The sequence below is a fragment of the Acanthochromis polyacanthus genome, chromosome 24, assembly GCF_021347895.1.
Source record: "Acanthochromis polyacanthus isolate Apoly-LR-REF ecotype Palm Island chromosome 24, KAUST_Apoly_ChrSc, whole genome shotgun sequence".
Taxonomy (NCBI): Eukaryota; Metazoa; Chordata; class Actinopteri; family Pomacentridae; genus Acanthochromis; species Acanthochromis polyacanthus.
The window spans coordinates 5,383,635-5,398,585 of record NC_067136.1 but is presented as its reverse complement, the minus strand read 5'-3'; the positions used below and the strand labels follow the sequence as shown (position 1 = coordinate 5,398,585).

The window sequence follows — 14,951 nt, the reverse complement described above, 5'->3', positions numbered from 1 at the left end:
AGGAGGCAGGGATACTGGCAGGACTTTCCACTTCTCACTGTAAATTATCACGAGACCACCTCCATCACCTGAGCTAAGTGGTTGACAGATGTAAACAAAGCCATGCAGAGTGGAGTCACTAAGGTGAGAAAAGTCATCAGGATGGTCCCAAGCGTCAGGTCAACACAGAAAATCCAACCTATGGTCAGTGAGGAGATCCTGGAGGAGATGATCCCTGTTGGTGAGAGAGAGGATGTTAAGACATATGACATCTACCTGTCTGTCTGTCTGACTGACTGACTGACTGACTGACTGACTGACTGACTGACTGACTGACTGTCTGTCTCACCTGCCCCCAGGTGGAATGAGTGGCTGACCTATGACATCTACCTGGCAGACCTCCCTCGTTCAGCCAGACTCTGTCTGTCTATCTGCTCTGTGAAGGGAAGGAAAGGAGCCAAGGAGGTAGGAGAGCACACAAGGACATTCATGGAGACGTAGAGAGAGAGGGATTAAACTGTCCACCTGTCTGTCCTCCTGTCTGTCCTGTCTGTCCACCTGTCTGTCCTCCTGTCTGTCCTGTCTGTCCACCTGCCTGTCCTCCTGTCTGTCCTGTCTGTCCACCTGCCTGTCCTCCTGTCTGTCCTCCTATCTGTCCTCCTGTCTGTCCTGTCTGTCCACCTGCCTGTCCTCCTGTCTGTCCTGTCTGTCCACCTGCCTGTCCTCCTGTCTGTCCTCCTATCTGTCCTCCTGTCTGTCCTGTCTGGCCTCCTGCCTGTCCTCCTGTCCTCCTTTCTGTCCTGTCTGTCCTCCTGTCTGTCCACCTGTCTGTCCTGTCTGTCCTGTCTGTCCTCCTGTCTGTCTACCGGTCTGTCCTGTCTGTCCTCCTGTCTGTCCTGTCTGTCCTCCTGTCTGTCCTGTCTGTCCTGTCTGGCCTTAGGAACACTGTCCTCTGGCCTGGGGGAACGTCAACCTGTTTGATTATAAGGACATCCTGGTGTGTGGTAAGGTAGCTCTCAGTCTATGGCCCGTCCCTCATGGTCTGGAGGACCTGCTCAACCCCATTGGAGTCGCTGGTTCAAATCCCAACAAGGTTAGTGATGTCATTCTGGTGGACAAATGATGACTGATCAATGACGGTTCTCTGATCAATAACTGATCAATGACTGCTCTGCAGGAGACTCCGTGTGTGGAGCTGGAGTTCTCCTGGTTCAACCAGACTGTGGTGTTTCCTGATGAGCAGCAGATAGAAGAACATGCTAACTGGACCATCAGCAGAGAGCTGGGCTACAACTACTGTCATGGACTGGTAGGACATTAGTATAAATATAAATATAAATAACAGAGCTGGAATACAGCTACTGTCATGGACTGGTAGGACACACACACAGGACATACTATATATATATATATATATATATATATATATATATATATATATATAATTATTATATTATGTATAGTTATATATAGGGACAAAGAGACAACATGTTAATATAATAAAAATCTCCCTCCCTCCCTACCTGTCTCTTTTTCTACCTACTTGTCTCCCTCACCTACCTGTCTCTCTCTCTACCTGTCTCTCTCTCTCTACCTGTCTCTCTCTCTCTCTCTACCTATCTCTCTCCCTACCTGTCTCTCTCCCTTCCTGTCTGTCTCTCTCCCTACCTGTCTCCCTCTCTCCCTCCCTACCTGCCTGTCTGTCCTCAGAGCAGTCGTCTGGCCTGTGACAGCAGTGTTTCAGCAGCAGATGCAGAGCAGCTTCGTTCTCTTTGCTCCAGAGATCCTCTCTATGAGCTGTCAGAGCAGGAGAAGGACTTCCTCTGGAGACACAGGTGAGACAGAGGTGAGGGCGGGGCCTAATGAGCAGACACAGGTGAGGGCGGGGCCTAATGAGCAGACCCAGCTGAGGGTGGGGCCTAATGAGGAGACACATGTGAGACATAGCTGAGGGCGAGGCCTAATGAGCAGACACAGGTGAAGGCGGGGCCTAATGAGGAGATACAGGTGAGACCAAGCTGAGGGCGGGGCCTAATGAGCAGACCCAGCTGAGGGCGGGGCCTAATGAGGAGATACAGGTGAGACCAAGCTGAGGGCGGGGCCTAATGAGCAGACCCAGCTGAGGGCGGGGCCTAATGAGGAGATACAGGTGAGACCAAGCTGAGGGCGGGGCCTAATGAGCAGACACAGGTGAGGGCGGGGCCTAATGAGGAGAGACAGGTGAGACACAGCTGAGGGGAACAGTCTACACAAATGCAGACTTTTTTGACCAATAACTGATTATTGTCCACACCTGTCTGTCTGACTGTCTACCTGTATGTCTACCTGTCTCTCCACCTGTCTCTCCACCTGTCTCCCTACCTGTCTCTCTACCTGTCTCTCCACCTGTCTCCCTACCTGTCTCTCCACCTGTCTCTCCACCTGTCTCTCCACCTGTCTCTCCACCTGTCTCTCCACCTGTCTCCCTACCTGTCTCTCTACCTGTCTCTCCACCTGTCTCTCCACCTGTCTCCCTACCTGTTTCTCTACCTGTCTCTCTACCTGTCTCTCCACCTGTCTCTCCACCTGTCTCCCTACCTGTCTCTCTACCTGTCTCTCCACCTGTCTCTCCACCTGTCTCTCTACCTGTCTCTCTACCTGTCTCTCCACCTGTCTCTCCACCTGTCTCTCCACCTGTCTCCCTACCTGTCTCCCTTCCTGTCTCCCTACCTGTCTCTCCACCTGTCTCTCCACCTGTCTCTCCACCTGTCTCCCTACCTGTCTCCCTTCCTGTCTCCCTACCTGTCTCTCCACCTGTCTCTCTACCTGTCTCCCTTCCTGTCTCCCTACCTGTCTCTCCACCTGTCTCTCTACCTGTCTCCCTTCCTGTCTCCCTACCTGTCTCTCTGCAGACATTACTGTGTAAACATCCCAGAATCTCTTCCTAAGCTGCTTCTGTCTGTCAAATGGAACTCCAGAGACGAAGTATCCCAGGTACAACCCCAACAATCAGTCACCATGGTTACCAAGGCTGTTTCAGTCTCACTCACCTGTTACCTGTCTGTCTGCCCCTCATGCTCCTCCTGGTCCTGGTCCTCCTGGTCCTGTTCCTCCTGGTCCTGGTCCCCCTGGTCCTGGTCCTGGTCCTGGTCCTGGTCCTGGTCATGGTCCTGGTCCTGGTGCTGGTCCTGGTCCTGGTCCTGGTCCTCCTGGTCCTGGTCCTCCTCAGATGTACTGCTTGCTGAAGGAGTGGCCTCTGATGGAACCTGAATCTGCTCTGGAGCTTCTGGACTGTAACTTTCCTGATCCGATGGTCAGAGAGTTCGCTCTGCGCTGCCTGGTGCAGGGTCTGACGGACGACAAGCTGTCGCAGTACCTGCTGCAGCTGGTTCAGGTACGCCTCCACCTGTACAGATGTACATATACCTGTACAGGTATGCACACCTATAGAGGTACGCTTACACCTGTACAGATACGCTTACATCTGTACAGGTATATACACACTTGTACAGATGTACATACACCTGTACAGGTACGCCTACACCTGTACAGATGTACATATACCTGTACAGGTACAGTGTCTTGTGAAAGTATTCGGCCCCCTTGAACTTTTCAACCTTTTGCCACATTTCAGGCTTCAAACATAAAGATATAAAATTTTAATTTTTTGTCAAGAATCAACAACAATTGGGACACAATCGTGAAGTGGAACGTAATCTATTGGATATTTTATATTTTTTAACAAATAAAAAAACTGAAAAGTGGGGGGTGCAATATTATTGGGCCCCTTTACTTTCAGTGCAGCAAACTCACTCCAGAAGTTCAGTGAGGATCTCTGAATGATCCAATGTTGTCCTAAATGACTGATGATGATAAATAGAACCCACCTGTGTGTAATCAAGTCTCCGTATAAATGCACCTGCTCTGTGATAGTCTCAGGGTTCTGTTTAAAGTGCAGAGAGCATCATGAAGACCAAGGAACACACCAGGCAGGTCCCAGATACTGTTGTGGAGAAGTTTAAAGCCGGATTTGGATACAAAAAGATTTCCCAAGCTTTAAACATCTCAAGGAGCACTGTGCAAGCAATCATATTGAAATGGAAGGAGTATCAGACCACTGCAAATCTACCAAGACCCGGTCGTCCCTCTAAACTTTCACCTGGAACAAGGAGAAGACCGATCAGAGATGCAGCCAAGAGGCCCATGATCACTCTGGATGAACTGCAGAGATCTACAGCTGAGGTGGGAGAGTCTGTCCATAGGACAACAATCAGTCGTACACTGCACAAATCTGGCCTTTATGGAAGAGTGGCAAGAAGAAAGCCATTTCTCAAAGATATCCATAAAAAGTCTGGTTTGAAGTTTGCCACAAGCCACCTGGGAGACACACCAAACATGTGGAAGAAGGTGCTCTGGTCAGATGAAACCAAAATCCTACTTTTTGGCCACAATGCAAAACCATATGTTTGGCGTAAAAGCAACACAGTTCATCACCCTGAACACACCATCCCCACTGTCAAACATGGTGGTGGCAGCCTCATGGTTTGGGCCTGCTTTTCTTCAGCAGGGACAGGGAAGATGGTTCAAATTGATGGGAAGATGAATGGAGCCAAATACAGGAGCATTCTGGAAGAAAACCTGTTGGAGTCTGCAAAAGACCTGAGACTGGGACGGAGATTTATCTTCCAACAGGACGATGATCCAAAACATAAAGCCAAATCTACAATGGAATGGTTGACAAATAAACGTATCCAGGTGTTAGAATGGCCAAGTCAAAGTCCAGACCTGAATCCAATGGAGAGTCTGTGGGCAGAGCTGAAGACTGCTGTTCACAAACGCTCTCCATCCAACCTCACTGAGCTCAAGCTGTTTTGCAAGGAAGAATGGGCAAGAATTTCAGTCTCTGGATGTGCAAAACTGATAGAGACATACCCCAAGCCACTTGCAGCTGTAATTGCAGCAAAAGGTGGCGCTACAAAGTATTAATGCAAGGGGGCCCAATAATATTGCACACCCCACTTTTCAGGTTTTTATTTGTTAAAAAAGTTTAAAATATCCAATAAATTTCGTTCCACTTCACGATTGTGTCCCAATTGTTGTTGATTCTTGACAAAAAATTAAAATTTTCTATCTTTATGTTTGAAGCCTGAAATGTGGCGAAAGGTTGAAAAGTTCAAGGGGGCCGAATACTTTCACAAGGCACTGTATGCACACCTGTACAGGTACGCTTACACCTGTACAGGTATATACACACCTGTAAAGATACACATACACCTGTACAGGTACACTTACACATGTACAGATGTACATACACCTGTACAGGTATGCACACCTGTACAGGTACGTTTACACCTGTACAGGTACACTTACATCTGTACAGGTATGCTTACACCTGTACATGTGTGTCACCATGTTCTGACACCTGTACGTGTTGCTGAGCTGACCTTTGTGTTTCAGGTGTTGAAGTATGAGATGTACCTGGACAATCCTCTGGCTCGCTTCCTCATCAAGAAGGCTCTGACCAATCAGAGGATCGGACACTTCTTCTTCTGGCACCTAAAGTCAGTTTACTTACACACCTGTATCTGTTTGGTTAGTTAGTTCGTTAGTTCGTTAGTTAGTTCGTTAGTTAGTTAGTTAATTTGTTCATTCATAGGTGTGTTTGTTTGTTTGTTTATGCTCTGGTAACAGGTTCTGTTGTCACAGGTCAGAGATGCACAACAAAACTGTTTCTAGACGGTTTGGTCTGCTGCTGGAAGCTTTCTGCAGAGCCTGTGGCATGTACCTGAAACACCTGAACAGACAGGTGAGACCTGAAACACCTGAACAGAAGGGTGAGACCTGAAACACCTGAACAGACAGGTGAGACCTGAAACACCTGAACAGACAGGTGAGACCTGAAACACCTGAACAGTCGGGTGAGACCTGAAACACCTGATCTGTTCATCTACAGTCTGATGGATCCATGACGCCTTTCAGAACTAGTGTTCACTGAGTCATGAATGAATGTGTAGTATTTTCTAATAATGTTTATTACTGTGTGTGTATTTGTGTGTATTTGTGTGTGTATTAATGTGTGTATTTGTGTATATGTATGAATTTGTGTGTACAGGTGGAGGCGATGGATAAACTGGTGAATCTGACCGACACACTGAAGCAGGAGAAGAAGGATGAGACCCAGAAGGTGAGGAACAGACTCATCCAGTGATATGAAAAGTATTTGCCCCCCGACAGAATCGTTCAGTTTCTGGATATCTGTCACCTAAATGTTCCACATCATGACATGAAACTAGTTTAATATTTAGATATAATATGAAGAGATAAGATTAAAGATAAACAAGAAAACACAAAATGCAGTTTTTAAATGATGGTTTTATTCATTAAAGGTTAAATTCTATCCAGAACATCTTGCCCTATGTGAAAAAGTAATCGCCCGCTGAGCTACCAATCCACCAAAGGACCACATTCATTGGCCAGTTGGGTTCAGGTTCTTCATCCAGACCTTCAGATGGTTCCTGCCAGGCTGGTGGAACCTAAACATCACTAGATAGAACCTGTCTTCATTGTGAAGCAGCTGAAGAGTCTCAGAAAGCAGAACATGATGCCACGTTCTACAGAGATTCAAGAACAGATGAGGATCAAAGTCATGGATGTTCATCAGTCTGGAGGGTTCCAAAGCCACTGCTGAGGTTCTGGGACTCCAGAGAACCTCAGTGAGAGACGATATCCACACATGAAGAAACATGGAACAGTGGAGAACCTTCAGGAGTGCACCAATGACCAACACTTCTCCAAAGAAGATCCATGTCTAATCCAGGAGGTCACAGAAGAACCCAGAGGAACATCTAAAGATCTTCAGACCTTACTGGCCTCAGTTAAGGTCTGTCTACATGGTTCCACAATAAGAAGACTCTGGAGGAAATGGATCCATGGGAGAATTAAAGATCAAACCTCTACTGACCTAAAAGATCATAAAGGTTCCTCCAAGACTTTAGGAGAACATCCTGTGGACTGATGAGTCAAAGGTGGAACTTTCTGGAAGACATGGGTCCATTCTATCTGGAGTAAAAATAAAAAAGATCATGGTACCAGCAGTGGAACATGGTGGTAGTGAGATGGTTGGAGGACCTGGGCAACTGGTCATGAATTCTGCTCTCTATCAGAAGAACCTCCTAGAGAACATCTACCATCAGCTTAGGACCTGAAGCTCAACACTGATGGATCCAAAGAACACCAACAAGTCCACCTCTGAGCAGCTCAACAAGAACTAAATGAAGGTTCTGTCGTCAAAGTCTGGACGTGAAGATGCTGGTTGAAGACCTTCAAAGATCAGCTGATGTTCTAAAATCATCTGATGTGACTGAATTAAAATTGTTCTCCAGAGAAGAGTGGACAAACGTTCCTCCATGGATGTAGAAGATGATCCCAGCTGGAACAAACATTTACCTGCTGCTGTCAAACCAGTTGGTAGGTTCAGAGGGGCAATTACTTTCTCACAGGTTTTCAACAAATCATCAATAAACCATCATTTCAAACTGTATTTAGTGCTTAGGTCTAATATTAAATATATCTAAATATTAGTTTGATGATTTGGAACATTTAAGTCTGATATGCAGGAATAAAAGACTTCTATAGGGGGCAAATACTTCTATCACGATGTGGTACATCTGACTCTGTGATTGACTGATGCTGATGCATTGCTGTCTTGTGATTGGTTGTCAGACCCAGATGAAGTTCCTGGTGGAACACATGTCTCGTCCAGACTACATGGAGGCTCTGCAGGGCTTCGTGTCTCCTCTGAACCCAGTCCACCAGCTGGGGAACCTCAGGTAACGACCCAGCTAACCAGCTAACTAGCTAACAGACTAACGGGCTAACCAGCTGAGCAGCTAACCGGATAACTATCTAACCAGCTCACTAGCTGACCAATTAACCAGTTAACTAGCTAACCAGGTAATTAGCTAACTGTCTAACCAGCTTCTCAGCTAACTTACCTAACCAGCTAACTAGCCCGCTAACAGTCAGACAGGTGCGTGCCAGTAACTCAGGTGTGTTTCAGGCTGGAGGAGTGCAGGATCATGTCGTCAGCAAAGCGCCCCCTGTGGCTGAACTGGGAAAACCCCGACATCATGTCTGAGCTGCTCTTCACCAACAATGAGATCATCTTCAAGAACGGAGACGGTAATGAGCTCAGCGCTGGCCCTAGCAGGGGATTGTGGGTAATGTAGTGTATTACAGTGGTGGAGAATTGTAGGTAATGTAGTGTGTTACAGTGCTGGGGGATTGTGGGTAACGCAGTGTGTTACAGTGCAGAGGGGTTGTGCGTAATGTAGTGTGTTACAGTGGTGGAGGATTGTGCGTAACATAGTTGTTACAGTGCTGGGGGATTGTGGGTAATGTAGTGTGTTACAGTGGTGGAGAATTGTAGGTAATGTAGTGTGTTACAGTGCTGAGGGATTGTGCATAATGTAGTGTGTTACAGTGGTGGAGGATTGTAGATAATGTAGTGTGTTACAGTGGTGGAGGATTGTAGGTAATGTAGTGTGTCACAGTGGTGGAGAATTGTAGGTAATGTAGTGTGTTACAGTGCTGGGGGATTGTGGGTAACGCAGTGTGTTACAGTGCAAAGGGGTTGTGCGTAATGTAGTGTGTTACAGTGGTGGAGGATTGTGCGTAACATAGTTGTTACAGTGCTGGGGGATTGTGGGTAATGTAGTGTGTTACAGTGGTGGAGAATTGTAGGTAATGTAGTGTGTTACAGTGCTGAGGGATTGTGCATAATGTAGTGTGTTACAGTGGTGGAGGATTGTAGATAATGTAGTGTGTTACAGCGGTGGAGGATTGTAGGTAATGTAGTGTGTTACAGTGGTGGAGGATTGTAGGTAATGTAGTGTGTTACAGTGCTGGGGGATTGTGGATAATGTAGTGTGTTACAATGGTGGAGGATTGTGGGTAACGTAGTGTGTTACAGTGCTGAGGGATTGTGCGTAATGTAGTGTGTTACAGTGGTGGAGGATTGTAGGTAATGTAGTGTGTTACAGTGCTGGGGGATTGTGCGTAACGTAGTGTGTTACAGTGCTGGGGGATTGTGGGTAATGTAGTGTGTTACAGTGCTGGGGGATTGTGGATAATGTAGTGTATTACAGTGCTGAGGGATTGTAGGTAACGAAGTGTGTTACAGTGGTGGAGGACTGTAGGTAATGTAGTATGTTACAGTGCTGGGGGATTGTGGGTAACGTAGTGTGTTACAGTACTGAGGGATTGTGGGTAATGTTGTGTGTTACAGTGGTGGAGGATTGTAGGTAATGTAGTGTGTTACAGTGGTGGAAGATTGTGCGTAACGTAGTGTGTTACAGTGCTGGGGGATTGTGAATAATGTAGTGTATTACAGTGCTGGGGGATTGTAGGTAATGTAGTGTGTTACAGTGGTGGAGGATTGTAGGTAATGTAGTGTGTTACAGTGCTGGGGATTGTGGGTAACGTAGTGTGTTGCAGTGGTGGAGGATTGTGGGTAATGTAGTGTGTTAGTGGTGGGGGATTGTAGGTAATGTAGTGTTACAGTGCTGGGGATTGTGAGTAATGTAGTGTGTTGCAGTGGTGGAGGATTGTGGGTAATGTAGTGTTACAGTGCTGGGGGATTGTAGGTAATGTAGTGTTACAGTGCTGGGGGATTGTGGGTAATGTAGTGTGTTACAGCAGTGGAGGATTGTGAATAATGTAGTGATTGTGGGTAATGTAGTGTGCTTTGTGTGTTGCAGACCTGCGTCAGGACATGCTGACGCTGCAGATCATTAAGATCATGGAGAACATCTGGCAGAACCAGGGTTTGGACCTGCGGTGAGACACTGATATCATCAGTGACACGCCTCTGACATCATGACTCCCGTGGCTAACAGAGTGTGTGCGTGTGTGTGTGTGTATGTGTGCAGCATGCTGCCGTACGGCTGTCTGTCCATAGGAGACTGTGTGGGTCTGATCGAGGTGGTGAAGAACAGCTTCACTATTATGCAGATTCAGTGTAAAGGAGGCCTGAAGGGGGCGCTGCAGTTCAACTCTAACACTCTGCACCACTGGATCAAAGACAAGAACCGCGGGGAAGCGTTAGTACCCGTCTCTCTGACCACCTGTCTGTCTTTCTGTCTGACTGTCTCACCATCTGTCTGACCACCTGTCTGTCTCTCAGGTATGACCGGGCCATAGACCTGTTCACCAGGTCTTGTGCAGGTTACTGTGTCGCCACCTTCATCCTGGGAATTGGTGACCGTCACAACTCCAACATCATGGTGAAGGAAAACGGACAGGTGAGCTGATGACTCCTTCCCCTGATCAATGGCTCCTCCCCTGACTCCTCCTCTGATAAATGGCTCCTCCCCTGACTCCTCCCCCTGACCAATGGCTGCTCCTCTGACCCCACCTCTTCTCTTCTTCAGCTGTTCCACATCGACTTTGGTCACTTCCTGGATCACAAGAAGAAGAAGTTTGGCTATAAGAGGGAACGTGTCCCCTTCGTCCTCACGCAGGACTTCCTCATCGTCATCAGCAAAGGAGTCCAGGAGTCCACCAAGACCAAGGAGTTTGAAAGGTGTCCCCTCAGTCCACCTGTCTGTCTCACCTGTCTATCTTACCTGTGCAGGTTCCAGGAGATGTGCTATAAGGCCTACTTGTCTGACCACCTGTCTGTCTCACCTGTGCAGGTTCCAGGAGATGTGCTATAAGGCCTACCTGTCTGACCACCTGTCTATCTTACCTGTGCAGGTTCCAGGAGATGTGCTATAAGGCCTACTTGTCTGACCACCTGTCTGTCTCACCTGTGCAGGTTCCAGGAGATGTGCTATAAGGCCTACCTGGCCATCCGGCAGCATGCCAGCCTCTTCATCAACCTGTTCTCCCTCCTGTTGGGATGTGGGATGCCAGAACTGCAGAGCTTTGATGACATTGCGTACCTGAGGAAGACCCTCGCCCTGGGTGAGACAGACACACAGGTAGACAGGTGGTCAAGTAGACAGACTTTACTTCAAAAAGAAAGATATTAATGGAAACTCAACCAAATGGTGACAAACACCTGAACACATCTTTGACTGTACCTGTCTGTCTTTCTGTCTGACCACCTGTCTGTCTGTCTGTCTGTCTGTCTGTCTCTCAGAGAAGAGCCAGCAGGAGGCGCTGGAGTACTTCACCAAGCAGATGAACGATGCTCACCATGGAGGCTGGAGCACCAAGATGGACTGGATCTTCCACACCATCAGACACATGCCCAACGAGCACTGACATCCTCCAGATCCACGGAGAACAACTCTGGACTGGCACAGTAATCAGATCACTGCAGTCATACTCAGTGATCTTCTACCAGTGTGTGATCTTCTCCTGCTGGACTATTCCTCCTCTTCATCTAGAAATGTCTTCAACACCTCCTGACCTCATGCAGCCCCAGATCATCATACCGCCACCTCCATGCTTCACTGTCAGGACTATGATCCACTGTGGTAGTCCTGGTCAGTGGAGACAAAAGAAGAACCACAAAGAGACACGAAACTACCACAGACACAAAACAACCATAAAGAGACACAAAACGACCACAAAAAGACACAAAACAACCACAAAAAGACACAAGACGACCACAATGAGACACAAGACGACCACAGAGACACAAGACGACCACAAAGAGACACAAAACAACCACAAAGAGACACAAAACAACCACAAAAAGACAAAAAACAACCACAAAAAGACACAAGACAACCACAAAGAGACACAAAACAACCACAAAAAGACAAAAAACAACCACAAAAAGACACAAGACAACCACAAAAAGACACAAACTGCTCTCCACTGTGGTCCTGGTCAGGTTCTTGCCAACATCTGGACTCCATCTGAACCAGAAGTGTTTGTTTTCTCTGCTGTTCTGCTTAAAGTAATCTGATTACTGTGGGGGATCCAGTCAGCTGGTATTGTGTGTGTGTGTGTGTGTGTGTGTGTGTGTGTGTGTGTGTGTGTGTGTATAAATCACATCTCTCTTCTGTACATAGCACACGTATTTATCATGGAACACACACCTGTAGCACACGTGTGTCCGTTTACTGCACTAACTGAGGACGACGAAGACGATGAAGACGATGATGTTGTCTGATGTCACGGGTTTCAGCCTCACGTCGTCGTGTCGGTGGGACGGTTGTCATAGTAACGTGAATCTCAGGGTGGTGGTGAACGTCTTCCAGTTAGCATGTTAGCTCTGCCAAACTTTATAAGCTTTATTGAAACCAGCAACATGAACACTGGGTCACTGTGAGAGCAATAAAACCTCCAATCACTGATCAGTACCTTTTGACAATCAGGAGCTCTGACCAATGGGAGGGCAGGGCTGTGGGCGGAGTCATCAGCGACCAATCAGCTTTCTAATGTGAACAAATAATTCTCAACATTTACGTGTTTATGATCTGCTAACAGAGACTTTTCAGCAGGTTTTTAAACCATATTTTAAACTGTTACAGTAAAAGTTCTTCCTGTGAAATGATTCTTCAAATATTTGCACCTTTCATTCGTCCCTCAGTGTTTCTGAATATTTAAAGTCTTTCTGAATATTTAAAGTGTTTCTGAACATTTAAAGTGTTTCTGACACTAACAGACGCCGTCCACAGCTGCTATCCAGTCAGCTCCAGGCTAGTTCTGAAGTATTTCTGAGTGTTTTTGGAGTATTTCTGAGTATTTTTGGAGTATTTTTGAGTGTTTCAGGGAGAGCTGATTTCCTCTGAACTGACATATCATCAGGTGTATCAGGGATCAAAGACAATCTGAACCAATCAGCTGCTCGCTCAGTCACTGGGTCCAATGCTAAGCTAATTAGCACTGTTAGTCTGTTAGCTCCGTCACTGTGTCTAATGCTCAGCTAATTAGCAGTGTTAGTCTGGTCGCTGAGCCAATGTGTCCAATGCACTATGCTAAGCTAGTCAGCACTGTTAGCCTGGTAGCGCAGTCACTGTGTCTAATGCTAAGCTAATTGGCAGTGTTAGTCTGGTAGCTGAGCCAATGTGTCTAATGCACTATGCTAAGCTAGTAGGCACCGTTAGCCTGTTAGCTCAGTCACTGTGTCTAAGACATTATGCTAAGCTAGTCAGCACCGTTAGCATGTTAGCTCAGACACTGTGTCTAATACACTATGCTAAGCTAGTTAGCACTGTTAGCCTGTTAGCTCAGTCACTGTGTCTAATGCACAACGCTAAGCTAGTTACCACTATTAGCCTGTTTGCTCAGTCACTATGCTAAGTTAGTTAGCACCATTAGCCTATTAGCTGGGCTGCGGCTCCATAGTTAATACTGAGCTCAGCTGCTGCACTGGAACAAGGAATTCTGGGTAGCGTTAGTTAGCATAGTGTAGCATCAGTAGAAGCCCCGCCCCTCCTGCCTCATTGGCTGCTATTCTCAATGGGCAGGGCTAGACACTGACAGGGTGATGACGCCCAGTTTTAATGTGAAGGTGTGTTTGTTCCTGCTCAGGTAGTCAGGCTAAGCCCCGCCCACACCTGTCAGTAACCATGACTACCGGTCGGGCGGCACAGACCCGCCCCCTGCTGCATGCTGATCATTCAATGGTTCATGACATTATGACCATGCTGGTTGCCATAGTGACTGTGTTTCGCTGTGATCGGTGTTATTGATTGTTTGCTGAACTGATGTATTGATGATTGATCGGTGTCTTTACAGCCTGATCACTATTGATTACTGATCATTATTGATTTCTGGCAAGTATTGATGATCAATCGGTGTTTTTACAGCCTGATAACTATTGATGATTGATCAGTGTATTTACAGCTTGATCACTTTCTTCATGTTGACTATTGATTTCTGATAACTATTGATGATTGATCTGTGTATTTACAGTCTGATCACTTTCTTCATGTTGACTATTGATTTCTGATAACTATTGATTGTTTGAACCAATCCTCCCGCTGTGGGGGCGGAGTCACGCTGCAGGTGTAGCAGCACCTGTTGGTCTGTGAGTGTTGTCATGGAAATAAAGGCTGGACAGCTGCTCTGTGTTTGGTCTGCTTGAAGGTTCTTCAGGACAGCGCCGCCTGCTGGGGAGGAACCCTAACCCTGGATGAGACACAGAAGGTGTTAAAGATGGCTGAATCCCAAACCGCCCCCTACACACTCCCCCTACACTGCCGAGTGTCACTCCAAAAGAAGTCACACTCACAGCTGTGGAGGGCACCTATTATTGAAGGGGGAGGGTATAAATACGATGGTCAGGAATGGGACGCCCTGTCGCCTCACCGGAAAACGGAAGACGTCATCGCCATGGTAACACAAAGACGCCTACTGTCATGGCTGTAGCGCTGTGGCACAGGTTGCAGGCAATGATGTAGGGGCTACATTCTGCTTCAAATAATTTGAAGTCATCCCACATGTTTTCCAATCCTATTATCTGGCATTTCAAATCCAACAAATGAATGAATAAATGAATTCTGTCAGTTGTGTTCAAATTTTAAGGTGTCAGGGGGTGCACAATTAAATCAAACGTCAGCAGAGAAGAAGATTTGTTTCTTTTGATTTATCTTTTTTCACCACTGTTTTTGTGATGTTCTGTCAGTGTGAAAAAGGCGTGGGCAGAGCCGGCTCTGGACATCAGGGGGCCCGAAGCAGAATCACTTTGTGGCCCTGCCTTGCGGTGGTTAGTAGAGTATTGCCATCGCAAACCAGCAACTGTATGGAAAACCTTACACATTTTGTTTGTATTTGATTTTAATTTGCTGGGACACAGTAATTTTGCTGCGTAGACAAAGTAAAGCTTACAGATTTGCCACATTTCTACTGCAACTTTGTTACTATTGAAATCCTTATAAATATATATATATATATATATATATATATTAGGAAGATAAAATAGAAGACTAAAAAAATCACATCAAAGCAGTTCTGTAAAAGTATGTTTTTAAAAGTGACTTAAAAGAAGCAGCAGACTCTGTACGCCTTATCTCCCCTGGCAGGTCGCTATA

At 46.6% G+C, this 14,951-nt stretch overlaps 1 protein-coding gene and 1 long non-coding RNA gene across 4 annotated transcripts in view; one reads left to right on the top strand and one right to left on the bottom strand.

Moving 5' to 3' along the window:
- Positions 1–13,983, top strand: part of LOC110969588 (phosphatidylinositol 4,5-bisphosphate 3-kinase catalytic subunit alpha isoform-like) — a 31,064-nt gene extending 17,081 nt beyond the window's left edge. For 2 of the 3 annotated variants that reach the window (XM_051944371.1, XM_051944369.1), the window contains 17 exons: positions 339–444; positions 920–1,072; positions 1,157–1,288; positions 1,690–1,814; positions 2,871–2,952; positions 3,188–3,352; positions 5,416–5,519; positions 5,650–5,764; positions 6,071–6,142; positions 7,681–7,787; positions 8,018–8,139; positions 9,717–9,795; positions 9,888–10,058; positions 10,142–10,259; positions 10,389–10,540; positions 10,775–10,923; positions 11,102–13,983. In XM_051944371.1, coding sequence (XP_051800331.1) covers positions 339–444; positions 920–1,072; positions 1,157–1,288; positions 1,690–1,814; positions 2,871–2,952; positions 3,188–3,352; positions 5,416–5,519; positions 5,650–5,764; positions 6,071–6,142; positions 7,681–7,787; positions 8,018–8,139; positions 9,717–9,795; positions 9,888–10,058; positions 10,142–10,259; positions 10,389–10,540; positions 10,775–10,923; positions 11,102–11,226 — 2,077 coding nt within the window. In that variant the 3' untranslated portion in view covers positions 11,227–13,983. The remainder of the gene's footprint in view (positions 1–338; positions 445–919; positions 1,073–1,156; positions 1,289–1,689; positions 1,815–2,870; positions 2,953–3,187; positions 3,353–5,415; positions 5,520–5,649; positions 5,765–6,070; positions 6,143–7,680; positions 7,788–8,017; positions 8,140–9,716; positions 9,796–9,887; positions 10,059–10,141; positions 10,260–10,388; positions 10,541–10,774; positions 10,924–11,101) is intronic. The other variant, XM_051944370.1, reaches the window with a different exon arrangement.
- On the bottom strand, positions 417–780 carry LOC127532573 (uncharacterized). Its single transcript, XR_007940077.1, has 3 exons — positions 694–780; positions 571–660; positions 417–537 (listed from the first exon to the last, which is right to left on the bottom strand). It is a non-coding gene; the product is annotated as an uncharacterized LOC127532573 (long non-coding RNA).
- Positions 13,984–14,951: the final 968 nt, after the last annotated feature.